We start from the raw sequence: 19518 nt of genomic DNA, 5'->3' as shown, positions 1-19518 counted from the left end.
GAGCTACGTAGCTCGTCCCCCTCACTCTCTCTCTCTCTCTCTCTCTCTCTCTCTCTCTCTCTCTCTCCCGTGGATCGCGTCCTTGGCTTGCATGCCGCAGCCAGCACGCTCGGTTTGCCCAACTCCTCTCACCTTCCCGTCTCACCCTCCGGTCACAGCTACCCGCAGCTAGCTGCAACCAACCGTCTATATACCACGGCGCCCCCTCGATGTCACACGCTGCGGTCACTCCTCCATCCATCGGTCTCCTCTCCGGCCGCCGGAGCAACCGATCGAGGCTGGGCGAGCGGCGTCACTTCCGTATCGGTGATGGAGAACTTGCGGGAGGGAGACGACCACCTACAACTGCAAGGGGACGACGAGCTGTTCCGTCACTTCCAGTATATGCAGTCTCCGCCGCTGATGGAGCAGCAGCAGCCGCAGTCGTCGACGTGCGACTCTGCGGCTGATCATCTGGGTGGCCAGCCGGGGATGCCCATGCCCGGGCTGGTGGACTGGGCGTCTCTGCTTCTCCCGCTGGGGCCGGGCGCCGCCACCGGGTCGACTTCGCAGCAGGTGGCGGCCGGTGTGGGCAGGGAGGAGATGGTGAGCGGGGCGGCGCCGCCGCCGCCGCCGGAGAGTGGTGCAGGGAGCAGTAGTGGCGTGGGAAGGGAGGAGACGAAAGGGAAGGGCAGTGCGCGCGGGCGGGGGAGCAGGAAGGCGAGCCGGCCGCGGTTCGCGTTCCAGACCAAGAGCGAGAACGACGTCCTCGACGACGGCTACCGGTGGAGGAAGTACGGCCAGAAGGCCGTCAAGAACAGCGCCTTCCCCAGGTACGTATATATGTTCATCGCTTCTTCTCGCCATGGCTAACGATCACTCGTGGTACGTACGTTGCAGGTTCGCATGTGACGTGCATGCATAAACTTGAAATTAATCAAACATGTTGCGTGTGCTCTTTGTGCCGACAGTAGACCATTTGTGTGTTTTGTGTACCCATTTTTTTTTTTGCGGGGTGTTGTGTTTTGTGTAGATTATCTAGGTGCATAAGCTTAATTGGTTACCATCATCGTTAATTTGCACCCTAGCCCCTAGTTATATACTAACTGGTACCTGATGACGAAGGTCGGCCGTAGCAAGCGACAAAATGCTTCCAGGAGTTGAAAATAAAGATCGGATATTCTTATTGTAGGTGATCTCTCCACATGCAATTGATGCATGCATATCGGTTATCAACTATTGAAAGTTCGAAAAATAGACTCATAGTATGAGCAAGTAATCAATTCTCACATGAATAGCTAAGAACCTAGTAAGTCCAGCATTGACTTCTTTAGATGTGCCAATTAGACATTTTTTGCTAGTGCATTGTTTGTTCTTTGGCTTTGGTCCCCATCGTGATCCTACTAGCGACCTTATCAATGCCATTGGTTCTGATCTACATTTGGAAAGAAAGTAGGAGAACAGTGTCACGATAGTGTGGGAAAGACGGGGGCAATAAAAGACCCAATCGAGGAGGGAAGGGATATAACAACATGGGCTATGTGGTAAGGTACCTCAAAACTCAATATATCTAAGAAGAGGAGAGGGATATGGAGCTATAGACATATATGACAGGTTGACAGTTAGGCTAACCCTGCCAACAAACTTAAGGTGTCATGTGAACGGAAGTTTGGGTGTGATGGCCAAATGGTGAAGTTTGATTTGCACTATATTTGAGGAGAAACATGGTACAAACATATGCACTCATATACGCGCACGTGAACTCACCTCTATGACCCCCCCCCCCTCCCCCGCTCCACACACACACTATCCTATGAGCACAGAGCACCTCCATGAGTTTGAGACGGTAAATCTTGAGATTGATGAAGTCATCAGAGGCATCATATAGTCGATGGGCACGCCCTTTCACACCGAAAGAATAGTGCCATAAATTTGAATAAATCTGCAAAGATGCAGGTACCCAGGCCAAGGTAGGACCTGAACTTGAACCCGATTAGACAAATTCCACCATAAGAGACCTAACCAACTTTGTCTTCCAGTTGCATAGACTATGGGAGTTTGAAAGACGGTAGACAAGTGACAATCCGAGGAATTGAAATAGGGATATAGGATAGTGTGCAACGACCACTTGGTCACTATACCTATTGAACGACCACTTTCCTCCCCCACCCCACACACGCAAGGCTTCTTGTACACCCTCACCTCCCCTTCTTCTTTCTCCCATCCACCACACCGATCCCACCTCAATCTGTAACCAACCAGCAATAGGGGATGTGGCGATGTACGGTCGGGGTGTTGGCGAGCCACAATTATGCATTCCACTAATTGGGAGGGGTGGGGAGGGGGATCGAGGTGCTCATAAGCTAGGCGTCGATCAACCACCTCTCCAGGTTGTCATCATTGTTGATGTTGGTCAACTCCTTCCTTGCCTTACTCTTCCTCCTTCATTCTCTATCCCCTCCTCTGGCCATTGAATTCTTCATTTCTTCCTGTCACGCCAGTGCATTCTTCCTCCTTTGTATCAGCAAGTGTTCAAGCGTTCGCTCCCAAATAATAGTCGCCCCACTGAAGATCCGATCCCTAGATTTTTCAAATTGTAATATGATTGGCCCTATTAGATAGACATTCAACAAACACACTCAATCAAATTGAAGCACATAGAATTCAATTTCGCAATTCAATTAGTGTGCTTTGTGAAACAGATGAAGTACTGAAAAGTTGTACACAAGTGTAATGTGTTGTAGCAACACATGCAAACACACACCACATGTCAGCCATGCAGTTACATGCACTGATTAATTGCTACAGCCGAACTGATAATGCAATGCCAAGTAGTTTTTTTTTTACTATGTGCCAAGTAATATTACTTTCAGCAGCTTGCTTAATAAGTTTTTTCTGCCTTAAAAGACATCACGTTCTGTCTTTCACCGACTAATACATGCATGCATGCCGACATTTGTGTGATGATCCAGGAGCTACTACCGGTGCACGCACCACACATGCAACGTGAAGAAGCAGGTGCAGCGGCTGGCCAAGGACACGAGCATCGTGGTGACCACGTACGAGGGCGTCCACAACCACCCCTGCGAGAAGCTCATGGAGGCCCTCAACCCCATCCTCAGGCAGCTTCAGTTCCTCTCACAGCTCTAACCAATCAACCGTCTGCATGTGGAGGAATGCGTACGAGAGTACGTACGTGACCTACAGCCCAGCATACTCAGTTCGGGAAGAGAAGGGATAACATGTCCTACCTCCCAGTTACTCACTATACAACTGATCTCTCTCCATGTATGTTGTATGTACTTACTCTTGTTTACATGCATGTAGAGATGAAGATGCATGTGATTCCATGCTAAAATACATGTATGATATGATACATATATAGTCGTCCTTGTAATTTGGTCGTTTAAATTGATAACACATTTACAAATTATCTATTTGTCATGGTTGCTTATTTTTGTGGTTAAAGAAGATATGAGAGAAACAAGGAAAAACACCTACTGTTTTTTTTTCTTGAGGTAAATACATTAGAAGTCTTACAACTTGCGCGCGATGGTCAGTTTGGTGCACAAACTTGTAAAATATGTGTTTCTGATCATCAAACTTGCGCGGGTGTGCAAATGCGGTTACATTTCCCGCGCGTGGGTGTATTTGCTGCCTACGTGGCATGCCAGTGTGGCAAGGACCATTGTCAGTGGCTAGTGCACGTGATGTTTTTTTTTGTAGAAACACCCTCATTTTTTTTACTCTGTACAAAACCACTCCAACAATAGTTGCCCGCTGGGTCCCACCCATCAGTATTCGCTGTAAATATATTTGGCTGGAAAAATGGGACGGAGCAAGTTCGAAAAGGCGAACTCTTGTAATGGCGCTAACGACCTAACCACCACAACTGATCGTGCTTGCTATTTCATTTAGACTAATAAGGTATATCACGTCTTGGATAAAAGTACACATTCTGAATATATTTTCTTTTCTTTAGATTTTCAAATTTAAAATTATTCAGATTCAAACAATATTTCCGCTAATTTGTTCGAAAGAAAATTACGTACATTCCTTCTGCACTAAATTTTCTTTTATCTAGATTTTTTAATTTAAAATATTCGAATTCAAACAAAAAAATTATTTAATTTTTCTGGGGAAAACTTACATAAATTCATTCGGACCTATATTTTCTTTTATCAAGATTTTCCGATTTAAAATTATTCGAATTCAAACAAAATTTCCACTGATTTGTTCGAAGGAAATTTACATACATTCATTATGAACTATATTTATTTTATATAGCGTATTCTAATTCAAACAAAAATTAGATGATTTGTCCGGAAAAACAATTACATTCATTCTGACCCACATTTCCTTTTCTCTAGATTTTCAAATTTCAAATTATTCGAATTCAAACAAACAAAATTGATTTGTCCCCAGAAAATGTGTATATTCATTGTGCACTATATTAAATTTTATCCATATTTTTAATTTTTAAATTATTTGAATTCAAACAAAAAATAGTTGATTTCTTTGAAAAATTATGTACATTATTTTTTTACATATAAATTTTTATCTAGATTTTCGAATTTCTAATGAATTCTGTCGATTTGTCCGAAAGAAATTGACGTCTACTAATTATGAACTATATTTTCTTTTAAATAGAAAAAAGAAAGAAGAATACATAAGATAAATTGTGTTTATCTATTTAAATGTCATTGTAGCTGATGTTTTTTTTAACTCACTGTGGCCGGATGGTTGGTGCTCCCACACAAGGCGAGCTTATATGTTCACTGGTTCTTCTAAAAAAATGTGGTCATAGGTTCGAACCGGTGCCTTCCCTTTTTCTCGTTTTGGTTTCTATTTTAACTTGTGCAGTCTTTTTTTAAGGCCGTACAGTCTTTCTAATATAAAGCTAATTGTGCTCCAAAAGCATGAACAATATGTAGGTCAAGTGGTTATCAAAGCGTGGCAGATTGTAGCAGGTGTTCTGTTCGAATCCCACTGTTGGTTGAACATTTTTTATTTCATTTGAGGATTTTTTTGCGTACATAAATAAAATGCAAGGGTGCTTCCTGAAGAAAAAAAAACAGTGCACGCGGGTTACCACTGCTGACAGTGGGCCCTTGCCACGTTGGCATGCCATGTGTGCACATGATACGGTTGAATACAGTAGAAAGCACCGTATATGAACGGAGGGACAAGTTAGATGACCAAAAACACGTATTTTACAAGTTTATGCACCAAACTGACCATTGTGTGCAAGTTCTACAACTTGCGGTGTATTTACCTCGTTTTTCTTCTACGAGAAACATCCTCATATTGACAAGTCAACAGATGAAGAATTAACTTCTCAACTTATACATTAAGGGCATGTTTGCTATCTTCACCAGGTTCAACCAACCCCGCCGGATGCACATTCTTCGTGTAACGGAAGCAAATGTTCATCATCACGGCAACATATCCTCATGTCATTTGAAATAAAAAATATTGTATGATGGAAACAAATTCATATTTCTATGGAAAGAATTCTTTGGTTGATGAAATTAAAATAGTATTGTATTTGGAAGCAAATTTTGCCTACGTAGTACCCTTTTTTTTTTTTTTGCTAAATCGAAGCATTTTTTTGTTACCATGGAGACAAAATTCGTTACTCGATGGAAGTGACTTTGCTACAAACGATTACATTAGAAAAACTATGTACAGATTGAAGCAACTTTTAGCTGCGCTAGAAGTAAATTAATGTCACACCTGAAAAAAATTTATACTCATACAAGAGGAAAAGAAAGATGCATGGCCAGGAAACTTATTTTGATGGGATAATTAATTCAATTAAATTCCAAAACTAGTACACCAATTTATGTTAAGTCGAAGCAAATTTAGCTAACCGTGGAGGCCAATTCGCTATCGGCCACTAAAGCAACCAACTGGAGGAGTGGCTTGCACATGTGGCCTTTGTCAATGCCAAATCGGGAAAAGGAAGATAAACACAACAAAGAAGAATGAGGGAATGGTTCAAACTCATCGGATTTAACAATATGTTTGCCTAAAGAGGAGATATCTTCAGTATTGCAATATCAACAAGGGAGCTCGATTGAACCCTTTCCCCAATGCCGCTCATCCTGAATGTACCACCATATTCCCAAGTTGTTTTTTTCGAGAGAAGGCAAGAAAATAATATGCCCTCCGTTTGCTAGCTTCACTACATGGGTCACCCCTTGCATGGCATCTTCAAATTTTTGGCATATGTAGAGAGAAAATATGCATGATACCCCACTCAAGTAGGTGCGATTTTACTCATTGCATGACAATTAATTAGATGTAGTAGATATTTAGTATTATTAAATGTCTTGGTATAATGGTGGTGAAGAGAAGTAGCATTAGTGCATAGATGGATTTATAGGTTACAGTCTCATGTCAAGTTAATATGTACCATGGTAACTTTATATTTGCAAAATGCACTATAGAATGATGATAAGAACGAGTGAGATAGTTGTTCCTTAAGCAACAACTCCATTTATCTAAACACAAGTCAACTCAAGAATGAAATTTGCTCCACTACACAGACATATCATTGTTAAAAGGAAGACATGTCTGAAACTCACATGTTGACTAGAGATAAAACCCTCAAATTGTCGCATAACACTAACACCACATCTCAGTGACCAACCACATATGGTTAGTTATATTTAGATAAAATCAATTACACCTGAATCAAATTAATAAAATCTCAAATGACTTGACTAGATGCAAGATGCCAAGGAAATAATCCTTGCAATCTCAATATTATCTAATGGATTAAATCTACTACTGTTGCTGCAACGAGGTTCGCATTTACAAAAACTGACCGATCTCGATATTATCTATTGGAACCATAAGTGCATGTTTGTATAGGAGGATGTGGATTCAAATATATGTTTAGTCAAGTGTCATTGCAAAAGAAAATGAGGGTGTCATCAAAATTGAAATGTTATAATCTCACGCTAGGTGAATAAGCACGTGGATTCCTCTAAATAAGTACAATGGTGGTAAAGTCGAATGACTTCACTTTTGAAGTAATGCATCAGAACCCTCGCCCGATTCCCTGAAAGGGCTGCTATGTACTTAGGGAAAAGCATTTTGGAGGAGGAAGATAGATGAAATCTAAACTAAAGAGTGCATGCTACGTTTGCAGTTTTGTGGAACACACTAGATTGAATTATTTTCCCGATTCCGCTCACCCTGAAGGCATTCTTCCATTTTCATATTTCTTTGTCACTCAAAGACATGAAACTTGGGGGGGGGGGTACAAAATCTGACAAGAGACAAGAAAGTAAAATACAACTTCAAGTTCGTTATGCAGATCGAAGTTTGGTTGAAGAGGAACTCTAAAACTCACTACACCTAGGATTACTCTGCTTTTTTTAGTGTTTCTAGGATTAATGTGTTACCGTGTACTTTATGTGACATAAAATTGTTGTCATTATATTCATACTCTGATTTTGTGTCACGAAAGTTACATGTCTCTACTATTAAAGAGGAGTTGGTCATTGTACGCTCGCCCTCACACCCACCCCCTCCACACGCCCCTTCTCCCACATCATTCATGCATTAACTGAATGAAATAAAATCTTACCAAAATTTCAAGTAAATCAAAACTTTCATTGCCTCCCCCTACCCATACAAATCATCAAATCTAAAATCTAGAATATGATGTGTGTAAGATTTATGTTGGACATGATTACTGTTGAACCAGTAGAATATGTATGCCTCCGTTGCAACACATGAACAATTAGCTACTTATTAGTGTAATTGTCGGCGAAAGGCTTGTCATAAGGAGATCTAATGCACATAGTACAAAAGGAGAGGGTATGATAGTTATTTCCAACTGCCCACTGATTTGGACCATTAACACGATTAGTTTGTTTTTTTTCTCAAGCTGTGCTTTAGTTTTATGTTTGAATTTGTATGAAATAGTACATTTTTTATGTTTTACATGCTAAATTGTTTTCAGACTTTAAAACAACTTGTAAGAGCATATCTTTGGTTTCACCTATACCTGGCCATACCTCGGGCCGGGCCGGGCTTCGGGCCGGGCCTAGCCAAGCCCGACGCAAAAAACCCAGGCCCGGGCCTGGCCCGGCCCGGCCATCGGGCCTGTTTTTTGGGCCCGAGCCCGGCCCGTACATGTAAAATCCCGTCGGGCTCCGGGCCGGGCCGGCCCAACCTTCAGAAAAACACAAAAACGACGGGCCCGGGCCCGGCCCGACCATCAGGCTTAAAATCTAGGCCCAAGCCCGGCCCGGGAGCAGCGTCGGGCCGGGCCGGGTCGGGCTTTTTCGCGCCGGGCTTCCCATGGCCAGGTATAGTTTCACCTAGTGATGATTGCCTTGGTAAGGTATTGTCATACCAACTACTCCCTCTCTTCCGGTTTAAGGGCTCATCTCGAAATTCTCAACAATCGAGATAGATGTTGAGTTAAGGGCTAAGAGTTTTGTGGGTTTAAACTCGCCCGGTAAAATATGCTCCACATGTTTGCATGGTATGGTACATGTAATACTCCCTCCGTTTCTAAATATAAGTCTTTTTAGAGATTTCAATATGAACTACATACGGATGTTCCAGCGCAAAAAAAACCCTACATACAAATGTATGTAGACATAGTTTAAAGTGTAGATTCATTCATTTTGCTCCGTATGTGTGGTTCATATAAAAGTCTTTAAAAAGACTTATATTTAGAAACGGGGGAATTATATAACAAGAGTGCGTGCATGGCCTCTGATTTTCTCTCTCGCATCTTCATGCATGGATTGAATGTGGCATGGGATTCAAAGCATCCTTAACTCAAAATGAGACCTTAAATTTTTTGAAGGAAAGCACAACAGCATCTATATCAGTATAAAAAGACCCAAAGGAGTAGATCCACTTAAACTTAATCTCGATCATCAAATCATGTCAATCCAACAACCTAGACTGCTTCAATATCAAACGCTCAACACGTTTAGCATGCAGTTAATTTTATGCCAAATATAATATAATAATACATAAATATTATTCACATGTACTTAATATACTTCAAAATTAACATGCACTGCACGTAGGCAAGATCCCCCTGCCCCTACGGCCCTACCCCAGCTGCACCTAACGGCGGACGGAGAAAGGAGCGTCGGCCAACGGCAGAGCCAGCCCGTTGTCTCCGAGGCTACCGTCCAGCGAGCGAACCAGCGTTCCCTCAAAAAAAAAAAAAGCGAGCGAACCAGCGCAAGAAAAATCAAAGCCGATCTCTCTCTCTTTCTCTTGCGCCGCCACCGCCGCTGCCCAGCCCAGCTATTTATTTATCACCAGGAGTCCAGAGCCACCTGCCCCCAACCAAGAAAAAAGAGCAAAGGGTGAGCCAAGAGCCGCTGCCTCCGCCCACCAACCGCCGACGCCCCCTCGGGCCGCGCTTCGCCGCCGCAGCTCCCCTACTTCATCGGCCTCCGGAGCATCCTGCCGCTCTCTCCACCCCGTCCCACTCCCTGCGGACTGATTGGGTCTCCTTTTCCAGGTATGAGCAGATAGGTTGGTTCGTCAGTTTCTCTCTGTTGTTAAAATCAATCGATCCCGCCAGGGTAGGGAGGGGCCTTCACAATTTCAGGGCGTGTCGGCACACTATTTAGTTTTAGATCCGCCCCTGCGAGTCGCGGCAACGTATCGTATGGCGTCATAGGTTACTGATTGCTGCTGTAAGATGAGCCATTGTGCAAGATTTTCCTGCAGCGCCATATCATACAGACGACCTCCCCTTGCACAGATCCAGGGATCTGATTGTCTGCGTGTCGTACAGCCCTGCATCATGTTTAGCAAAGCCGTAAATTGCTGCATTCTGAATAGAAATAGCTTCCTCTCATTATTCTACCTAGGGAAATTTATCTCTGATTCTACCTAGTACGTACTTGTTTACATTCCACGGTCGGGGAAGAAATGTCGCAAGTGTTTACGTGTAATTTCAACTCCTATTTCACTTACAGTAATTCATAATTAGTACAGTTCCTTTCGTGTTCAAAATGAAGGGAGGAGATAGTTTGCCATCCCTTGTTCCATTGATGCTTGCAAGCAAATACATAGTATAACTTACAATCAAGTGCCCTTGTTTTATTCTCGTTACAATTTATTTCGAGTGTTCCTACATCTACTCCATGGATGGTGTAATTGGAATCTGCATTTACCACTGTATTGGGCTATTAGTCCAGTTCAATTTTTTTTAGCTGGAATTTGTAATTAATCTCATATAGTTCTGTTCCTGCAGTTGGACATGGCATCAGCTGTTACCATGACTTCAGTTAGTGCTCAGGCCGCTTTGGTTTCAAGGCCAAGGAGCCATGGCATCACAAGCTATGGTGGCTTAAAGGCATCGTCGTCATCAGTTAACTTTGAATTGGGATCCTCATTCCTCGGCAAGACCGCACCTCTTCGGGCATCTGTCACCACAAGGGTTGTGCCAAAGGCAAAGTCTGTGGCTCAGATACTACCTGAGGCATCTTACAAAGTGGCAGTGCTTGGTGCTGCTGGGGGCATCGGGCAGCCATTGGGCCTGTTAATCAAGATGTCTCCTCTGGTCTCAGAACTGCGCCTGTATGATATTGCGAATGTCAAGGGAGTCGCTGCTGATCTCAGCCACTGCAACACACCTTCTCAGGTCATGGACTTTACTGGCCCTGCTGAGTTAGCCAACTGCTTGAAAGGTGTGGATGTTGTTGTCATCCCTGCTGGGGTCCCAAGAAAGCCAGGCATGACTCGTGATGACCTGTTCAACATCAATGCGGGCATCGTCAAGTCGCTTATTGAGGCTGTCGCAGACAATTGCCCTGATGCCTTTATCCATATTATCAGCAACCCAGTCAACTCCACAGTGCCGATTGCTGCTGAGATTCTGAAACAGAAGGGTGTCTACAACCCCAAGAAGCTTTTCGGAGTTTCCACCCTGGATGTTGTCAGAGCGAACACGTTTGTAGCTCAGAAGAAGGACCTCAAGCTCATTGACGTTGATGTCCCAGTTGTTGGTGGTCATGCTGGAATTACAATCCTACCTCTGTTGTCCAAAACTAGGCCATCTGTCACTTTCACGGATGAGGAAACTGAAGAGCTGACAAAGAGGATACAGAATGCAGGGACAGAGGTGGTGGAGGCGAAAGCCGGTGCTGGATCCGCTACCCTGTCCATGGCATATGCCGCTGCCAGATTTGTCGAGTCATCACTCCGTGCACTGGCTGGTGATCCAGATGTTTACGAGTGCACGTATGTCCAGTCCGAGCTAACTGAGCTACCATTCTTTGCGTCCAGAGTTAAGATTGGGAAGAATGGTGTCGAGTCCATCATCTCTTCCGACCTGGAGGGAGTGACCGATTATGAGGCCAAGGCACTCGAGGCGTTGAAGCCTGAGCTGAAGGCCAGCATTGAGAAGGGCATCGAGTTTGCGCACAAGAAGCAGGGAGCCGCCGCGTCCGTTTGAGGTGAAGGATAACGATAACTCCGTACGAAGAGAATAAAAGGCAAAATGATTGTCCCTGTCTTAAGTTTTGCAGCCTAGAGTGTTGACATCATGTAGGAAGGGGTATGCCCTGGAGCAGCTATATTTGTCGGTCGTCGGTCGGTTCCTATGATTCTAGATTGCATGAGGGCGTGAAGCCCAGAACTCGCTCCCTGCTCCGGGGCCTTGTTTTGTTTGACACATTACATCTGCTGGTCTTGTAGCTTCCGAAGTTGACAAACCTTGGAATAATAATAAAGTATTTCTTTGATAGTTGCTCGGAACCTCTTATGTGGGAACTTGTACTACTATGTTGCGGTCACCATCAGGTTCCTATAGCTCTTGGCTACTTGTCATTTTCCTTGTTGATTGGCGAGTTTACACAGAATTCCGTTGTCAGTCTTGTTATTATCGATGTGAACAATGTGTCTGAGCGTGTGAGATGGACGGCTGGAAGAGTATTTTGGTACAATTTTGGCATTTTTAAATCTTGCGCTGCTCTTGCAAACAAATGGAGTCTGAACTTGATCATTGCTTGTCGAAACCTCATTTGCTGCCTAGATGAAGCCCTTTCTACAGATCCAGGGATGTGATTGTCTTGTTCATCCATATCACGAGGTAATTGTTTGTTGTATACTCAACAGCAGATGAATCTCTAAATTCACTAAGCTCCCAGGGTATCGATTTGGCCGGCTGTTACCGATTTAGATTGGTTCAAGTGCGTGGAGGGAGGCCTTTGCTGGTCAAACCGGGTGTCGTGGAGGCTGGGAGGCATTGGCAGAATACGTGCTGTGAGGTCTTCTTTCCTCGCCTGTGTCCAGAGGGGAGCACCCCTGTTGGTTACCATTGTTAGGAGTGACTATTTGTTCAATGTGTTTAATGGTAAATATGGAGTTGTATGAGTCTGTGGATTGCACTGTTTACTATGGCAACAAGTTGAAATACTGGTTGACAACAAGTTTTGGGTTTGATCCCAACGAGTGCTCCATTAGTATTTATGCAGTATGGACCAAATCTGGTAAAAGTGTTTTGTGGGAGTTGAACATGATAGATAGGAGACATAAGTGGTTGGCCTGGTTAAGGCGTTGCAGAAAAAGGATGATTCACTCATATGCCTAAGTGATCCCTGTGCCGAAGGAGGAGAATTTATTGGAAGGCGGCCGGATGTATGAACCCGACCAGGGTGGTCAGTCGACTAATGAGATTCATCCACCTGGGTCACAACCGATGAATAGTAGAATTATATGTCACGCATAGCCGTTTGTCGTGAAACAGGGTTGAGCAGTCAGTCAGCAGTAATTGTTGGTAGGGGTTTGGCTAATATTGCTGGTAGTGGTTTGGCTAATGGGGACGGGGAAGGGGAGAAAATGCAAAGGATGATGGAAGAGAAGGATGAGAATGGATTGGCGGATGATCTAGATTCTGATAATTTTTAAGAAGATGAAGGTGAGTGAGGATGAGGACTGGGCGCCGTTGGGAAGACACCAAGACGTTGATCTCCTGCAGCTCACTCTTGCCCGTCTTCGTCAGGTCTACGCTCTGGCGAGAGCTCCTGCGCCGCCCCTGTAGGGATGTGAGGCAGGCACCTTTTGGCACCTTTGTTGTGAGCCTGCGTGCTCTATGCTAGCCGTCTTCGGTTTGTAATCCAAAACTTGCTCCCCTCGCCTCGCTTGATTTTTTGAGGGTTTCTGTTGCGTTGTAAGACTGAAAGTGCGTTATATCGACTAGAGGGGGGGGGGGGTGAATAGGCGATTTTTATGAAAGTCTTCAAAACGTGAAAGTTATGAAGACAAACGATAGAAATAAACCTATTACCATGCAGCGGAAGGTAGACTACACTAGGCAAACCATAGTCAAGTATTCAATGGAGTGAAAGCACAATGACTAATAGCAGCAATGTAGTAAGGATCAGGTAGGAAGATATTATGAAGCCAAACAGAACACGCAGTCACTCAGTGAAGATAAAAGATAATGCAATCATACAATGACTTCACAAGGACCAACAGTAAGTAAAGGGAAGGAAAGGATGAAACCAGTGACATGTTAAAGACAATAATTTGTTGGACCAGTTCCAGTTGCTGTGACAACTGTACGTCTGGTTAGGGCGGCTAGGTATTTAAACCTGAGGACACACAGTCCCGGACACCCAGTCCTGAACACGCAGCTCAGGACACCCAGTCCTCACCGTATTCCCCTTGAACTAAGGTCACACAGACCTCGCCCAATCACTCTGGTAAGTCTTCAAGGTAGACTCCCAAACCTTCATAGACTTCGTTCACCGGCGATCCACAATGTCTCTTGGATGCTCAGAACGCGACGCCTAACCGGCTGGAGCATTCACAGTCCTCAAGTGTAATAAGTCTTCAGATCACACAGACAAGAAGACTTAAGTGATGCCTAATTCTCTTTGGCTCTGGGTGGTTAGGGCTTTATCCTCGCAAGGAATTCTCTCTCAAAGGCTTCGAGGTGGGTTGCTCTCAAACGACAAAAGCCGTATACTAACTCTGAGCAGCCAACCATTTATGGTTGTAGGGGGTGGGCTATTTATAGCCACTAGGCAACCCGACCTGATTTGTCCGAAATGACCCTGGGTCACTAAGGAACTGACACGTGTTCCAACGGTCAGATTTCAAACTCACACGGCAACTTTACTTGGGCTACAAGCAAAGCTGACTTGTCCGACTCTGGACAAGATTCGCTCTCATAGTCTTCACTCGAAGACATAGGTTTTGGTTAAGCATCACTTCAGTCATTCTGACTGGTTCTCTTGGACCCCACTTAACAGTACGGTGGTTCCTATGACTCAACAAAGAAGAGGAAAAAGAACTATAAAAGATCTAAGTCTTCGAGCTCCATAGGCTTCATGCGATGTCTTCTCTTGTCATAGTCTTCAATGTGAATATCTTCATATACCACCTTTGACATCAATGTCTTCATACATTTTTAGGGGTCATCTCTGGTAGGAAAACCGAATCAATGAGGGACTTCTACCTGTGTTATCCTGCAATTCTCACAAACACATTAGTCCCTCAACTAGGTTTGTCGTCAATACTCCAAAACCAACTAGGGGTGGCACTAGATGCACTTACAATCTCCCCCTTTTTGGTGATTGATGACAAACTAGTTGAAGTTTTCAACGGGGAATATAATATGTGAAATTGTAAAGGATAAGGAATTGTCTTCATAAGTTGCAAGGGCTCCCCCTGAAGATGTGCATATAAGTAGTTTGCTTTTGGAATGCAAATGCACATGGCAAGTTGTGCTTGTGGAGATCCTTTTCAACTTATGATGACAATCCACTATGCATGTGAAGGTATGTGAAGATAATGATATGCATAATGGAAAATGGACGTCTGCAAAATGATCTAAGTGCGGAATTTATCGTCGCACATGCGGAATTTATCATCGCATCACAAAATGGCAAATAAGTAGTAGACGACCATCGAGTTTAAGTGTTACAACTCAAAGAACCAAATGTATCAAAACGACAGTTGTAAACACGAAGCAAAATATGAAGCACCCGCCCATATGGACCCGCTTGAAGACTATCAAACTCATATGCTTCTCCCCCTTTTGTCAGTAAGGACCAAAAAGGTTTGAAGACATAGAGCATCTACTCGTTCCCATGAAGAGTAGGTGAAGCAGCAGGGTCGTCGGTGGTGTTCGGCGGTGCAGAAGAACTTGGAGCAGTGTCGAAGTGTGCTGAAGGAGGCGGCGGTGAAGTAGCATCGTCTTCATCCTCGATCACTCTGGCATTTATAGTTGCAGCAGAGGAAGAGAACTCAGAGTCTTCAAGAGATGGAGTTCGTCGCAGCACTGCCCTTCGAGGGGGTGTGGAGTCAAACTTGAAGCGCTCAGAGAAGCCATCCTCTTGAAGATTATCTTCAGAACACATCAGCGTCAGCCCTTTCCATGTGCGTCGAGAGGTTTCATGGGCAACAAAGGCATTCTTGGTGGCAAGATTGCGAATGCGATTAACATCCACCAAGAGGCTTTGCATTTGACGCTTCAGCCAGTCATGATGCCTATCCTGTTTCTGATGAAGAGCCACAAGAAGCTCTCGGTCATTGAGAACACGAGTGCGCTTCTTGGGTCGTGGGGCAGTTGTACTGTCAGTGGCTTCAGTGAGAGCAGGATGTGGTGCACGTGTAGTGCCAGCCAAAGGATACACACGAGTGACTGCTTCAACTCCTTCAATGTTCTGAGAAAAACTTTGATGCTCTGCATTCTGAAGACTTAGAGGTTCCTTGGCAGGCTCAGGATAGATGGCTTCAACAGACATATCCACATCAGGCAGAAAAATTCGATGATTGCGAGCAGATGGCTGATATGAGATAGCGGAGTGAAGTTTGATCAGCCGCATTACCCATGGGGCGTAGAACTTCAAGCCAAACAGATCAGAGCCTGATGCAGCAAGTTGGCGAATGAAGAAATCCTGTGCATTGAAGCATTTTCCATGAAGAATATAGAAGATCAAAGTCTTCATTGCACCTTCCAGCTTGGCATGTGGAGAGTGCCCTTTGATGGGCCAGAGAGTTCGCCTTATGATGTGATAAATAGTCCTTGGCAGATACTCTAGGTCTTCAACAAAGAACTCTTTGGGATATGCAGCATCTTGGGGTAATGGTTTCATCATACTGAGCATCTGACTCATATTAGGTTCAGGCTTATGAAAGATGCTCTCCACAGCTTCACTGTGAAGTTGACAGCCAGATTCGTAGAGATCGCCGGGAGTGGGTAAACCAGTGAGCTCAATGATGTCAAAGGCTTTGTCTTCGTGATGAACATTTCCTGTCATCCACTCCAGGACCCAAGTCTTCGGATCTCTGTTATACCCGCGGATGTGAAGTGTGGCATAGAATTGAAGCAGCAACTCTTCATTCCAATGCTCTTGGTCAGTGACGAACGGCAGCAATCCAACCTCCTTGAAGCAATCCAGAGCTTCTTCCAGACAGGGCAGACCAGCTATTGCTTCAATGTCAAGACGCTTGTGTGGGAAGATGCAACCTTGATTGTATAGAATGTAGGAGTAATAGCTTCGCTGCGGATAGCTCCAGAACCGATCAGATGATATTCTTTCCCTTGAGTAGGGGTTCCTGGAGCTATTGAAGAATGTGTTGTCTGCTCTGAAGCCATTGATATTGAAGGATCCAGGTGTAACACCCCGGATGTAACTTTCCCAATTTGTACTCCAACTCTTGCCATTTCCGGCGTTAAGTTATATTTATTTTTCTCGGGTTCGGGTCTTTGTCTCCGTGTGTTGTTTCGTTGTCATGCATCTCATATCATGTCATCATGTGCATTGCATTCGCATACGTGTTCATCTCATGCATTCGAGCTTTTTCCCCGTTGTCCGTTTTGCATTCCGGCGCTTCGTTCTCCTCCGGTGGTCATTTCTAGCTTTCTTTCGTGTGTGGGGACTAAACATTTCCGGATTGGACCGAGACTTTCCAAGCAGCCTTGGTTTACTACCGGTAGACCGCCTGTCAAATTTCGTACCATTTGGACTTCGTTTGATACTCCAACGGTTAACCGAGGGACCGAAAAGGCCTCGTGTGTGTTGCAGCCCAACACCCCTCCATTTTGGCCCAAAACCCACCAAACTCTGCTCCATGTCCTAGAGCGTTCGATCACGATCGCGTGACCGAAAACCGCACCTCATTTGGACTCTCCTAACTCCACTTATGCCTATAAATAGACCCCCCGTTTTTCGGATCTCCTCCCCCACGAAACCCTAAAAAATTCATCTCTCCGCGCGCCGGGCACGTCCGCCCGACGCCGGACACGACCGCCGCGCCCCCTCGCCTATCCGGCGCCCCCACGTGGCAGCGTTGCCTACCACCGCCGCCGGGCCCGAAGGCCCATCTCCGGCCCCCGCGCGAGCCGCCACCGGGCCAGACCCGCGCGCCGCCGCCCCGCCTCTTCTCCTCCGACGCCGGCCGCCGCCCCGCCGTCGCTCGCCGCCGCCTCGCCCGGCTGCCTCCGCCGCCTCGCCGGCGAGCGCCGCCCGCGCCGCCTCAACCTCGGCCGCCCCGCGCGCCACCGCGACGCCCCTCGCCGCCACCCGGCCGGCGCCGCCTCTCTGCCGCCCGGCCCCCTCTCCTCCGGCCTCCTCGCTGCTCCGGCGAGCTCCCTCCTACTCCGGCCACCGCGGCCATTGCCGGCCGTCGAACCTCGGGACGCGTGCCTGCTACAGTAAACATCTCAGATCTGAGATCTGAAAAACCCTAGGGTTGACTTTTTCCCCTCTCCCTCTAATTTTTGTGCGATCTTTGACCTGCTGTAACTTTGCATCCATAGCTCCGTTTTGGACATATAGTATATCAAAATGTTCGTCTCGATGAGTACATCATTTCATTCCATTGCATCATTTTCGTTTGAGTTCATCTTGATGCCCGAAATGCTGTTAGAAGGAGGCTTCGTGAGTTAATTGTCAGATCTGCTAGTTCATCTTAGACTTTTGTCATTTTTGCAATGATTATTGTGTGCATGATATGCCTGTGAGTCCTTCTTATGTTTTGTTAAGGATTTTGTTATCTTTCCAGAGGTGCAACCCATGCATTTTTGTGATGTGTGTGGTGACTTGTGCAAGCTTGCAAAGTGAGGCACCCGGTAAATCTGTTTTCAAGGACTTAGTAGTTTTCACTAAGTCTGGGATTATTTAGTTCATGATGCCATATGTTCATCTTGTTTCCGAGTGATCCGTGCCTCTTTTGAGGATGATCAGTAAAGGAGTTTTGTTAATCATGTTATGATCTATTCATCCATGTCTTTGATTTCAATTATGGAGCACCCTAGCTTGAGTCAATCGAGCTCTACTTTTGCTTCATGGTGAATCTGGGCAGATCGTTAACTCGTTTGCGATTTTGCCGATGCTATTGTAGTTGATCCGTGCATGATATGCCATTGTTCTTGCCATGTCTAGCTATCATTTTGTGCCTTCTTAATGGATGTATGCTTTCCTTGCCATGACTTGCACCGTAGTGAGTGCATCGAGCTCGTTTAATGCCTTCGTGAGTTAAATTTCAGCATGTCCCAGTTTTCACTAAGTCTGAAAACTGATTATGTTTTTGCTATGTTCGTGTGCTTGGTCACTAAGGGACTTTTGTTAAGCTTGTTGAGTAGCTCCATGCCATGTCTTTCTTTGTCATGTTCAGGTCCTGTAGCATGTTGTTTTGATGCTCCGAAGAGGGCTTCATGATCTGAAATTTTAGACAAGTGTTAATTTCACCAAGTCTGAGATCTGTTTTGCATTTGCGTTTTTGCCATGCTTGTTTGAACCTCATAATGGATGATTTGGCCGTGGCTCAGTGCTAGACTTTTGTTAAGCATCTTGTGTGCATCCCTGTCATGTATTTCGTTGTCATGTTTGGTGGCTGTAGCATGTTCATTTCATTGCATTTAGATGCCTACTTGCTGTAAATCGCAGACCGGTGTCATTTTTGAATCGCTTGCCATTTCCAAACCGTAACTCCGATTCCGGCGTTCTCTATATCGTTTTCAAGTGATTTCATCTCATCTTTCCAGTGGCACCCTTGGAATTCCAAGTTGAGGCCAGGTTCATGCATTTCCTGTCATATCTTGCATTTTGCATCCCGCATCGCATCCCGCATAGCATATCATCTTTACATCGTGTTGATTGAGTTTGCACGTGGTTGATTGTATCCTTGTTGCTTGTTTGTCTTGTTTGGGTAGAGCCGGGAGTCGAGTTCGCTAACGAGGAGCCCGTTGAGAGTGCTTTTGAGGATCAAGTCAACTCTGACAACTGTGCAGGCAAGATGAGCACACCCTCGAAATCACTACTATCTTTGCTATGCTAGTTTGCTCGCTCTTTTGCTATGCCATTGCTACGATTCCTACCACTTGCTTGCAAGCCTCCCAAATTTCCATGTCAAACCTCTAACCCACCTTGTCCTAGCAAACCGTTGATTGGCTATGTTACCGCTTTGCTCAGCCCCCTCTTATAGCGTTGCTAGTTGCAGGTGAAGTTTGGAGGCCGTTCCTTGTTGCAACATCTTTTATTTACTTGTTGGGATATCATTATATTGCCATGTTACCTTAAAGCA

The 19518-nt window shown here is 45.0% G+C and overlaps 2 protein-coding genes across 7 annotated transcripts; both read left to right on the top strand.

Moving 5' to 3' along the window:
* The first annotated feature begins 172 nt into the window (after nt 1-172).
* Nucleotides 173-3412, top strand: LOC125525781 (putative WRKY transcription factor 51). Its single transcript, XM_048690794.2, has 2 exons — nt 173-812; nt 2952-3412. Exons 1-2 carry the CDS (start codon nt 310-312, stop codon nt 3127-3129), a joined length of 681 nt encoding a protein of 226 aa, XP_048546751.2. The 5' UTR covers nt 173-309; the 3' UTR covers nt 3130-3412.
* A 5821-nt stretch (nt 3413-9233) lies between these two features.
* On the top strand, nt 9234-12410 carry LOC125525771 (malate dehydrogenase, chloroplastic). 6 transcript variants are annotated; one of them, XR_015608831.1, is made up of 4 exons: nt 9234-9490; nt 10232-11474; nt 12014-12070; nt 12161-12410. XR_015608831.1 is itself a non-coding variant. In XM_087528785.1 (3 exons), exon 2 carries the CDS (start codon nt 10238-10240, stop codon nt 11432-11434), a length of 1197 nt encoding a protein of 398 aa, XP_087384911.1. In that variant the 5' UTR covers nt 9234-9490; nt 10232-10237; the 3' UTR covers nt 11435-11474; nt 12129-12410. The 6 variants fall into 6 exon arrangements, 5 of the variants coding, with proteins under 5 accessions (XP_087384911.1, XP_087384916.1, XP_087384913.1 ...); XM_087528785.1 differs by lacking the exon at nt 12014-12070 and having other exon boundaries at nt 12129-12410; XM_087528790.1 differs by lacking the exon at nt 12014-12070 and having other exon boundaries at nt 12100-12410.
* The last annotated feature ends 7108 nt before the right edge of the window (nt 12411-19518 follow it).

The sequence above is a fragment of the Triticum urartu genome, chromosome 1A (genome assembly GCF_056163025.1).
Source record: "Triticum urartu cultivar PI428250 chromosome 1A, HENAU_Tu73, whole genome shotgun sequence".
Classification (NCBI taxonomy): Eukaryota; Viridiplantae; Streptophyta; class Magnoliopsida; order Poales; family Poaceae; genus Triticum; species Triticum urartu.
Note: the sequence above shows the minus strand (reverse complement) of the source record. Positions and strands in the feature narration are given on the sequence as shown.

Bases quoted from the DNA above. Each gene is read 5' to 3' on its own strand.
- LOC125525771 (XM_087528785.1), top strand. From the start codon at position 10,238: ATGGCATCAGCTGTTACCATGACTTCAGTTAGTGCTCAGGCCGCTTTG.
- LOC125525781 (XM_048690794.2), top strand. From the start codon at position 310: ATGGAGAACTTGCGGGAGGGAGACGACCACCTACAACTGCAAGGGGAC. The intron at 813-2,951 runs GTACGTATATAT...GTGATGATCCAG, and splicing joins AAGAACAGCGCCTTCCCCAG to GAGCTACTACCGGTGCACGC.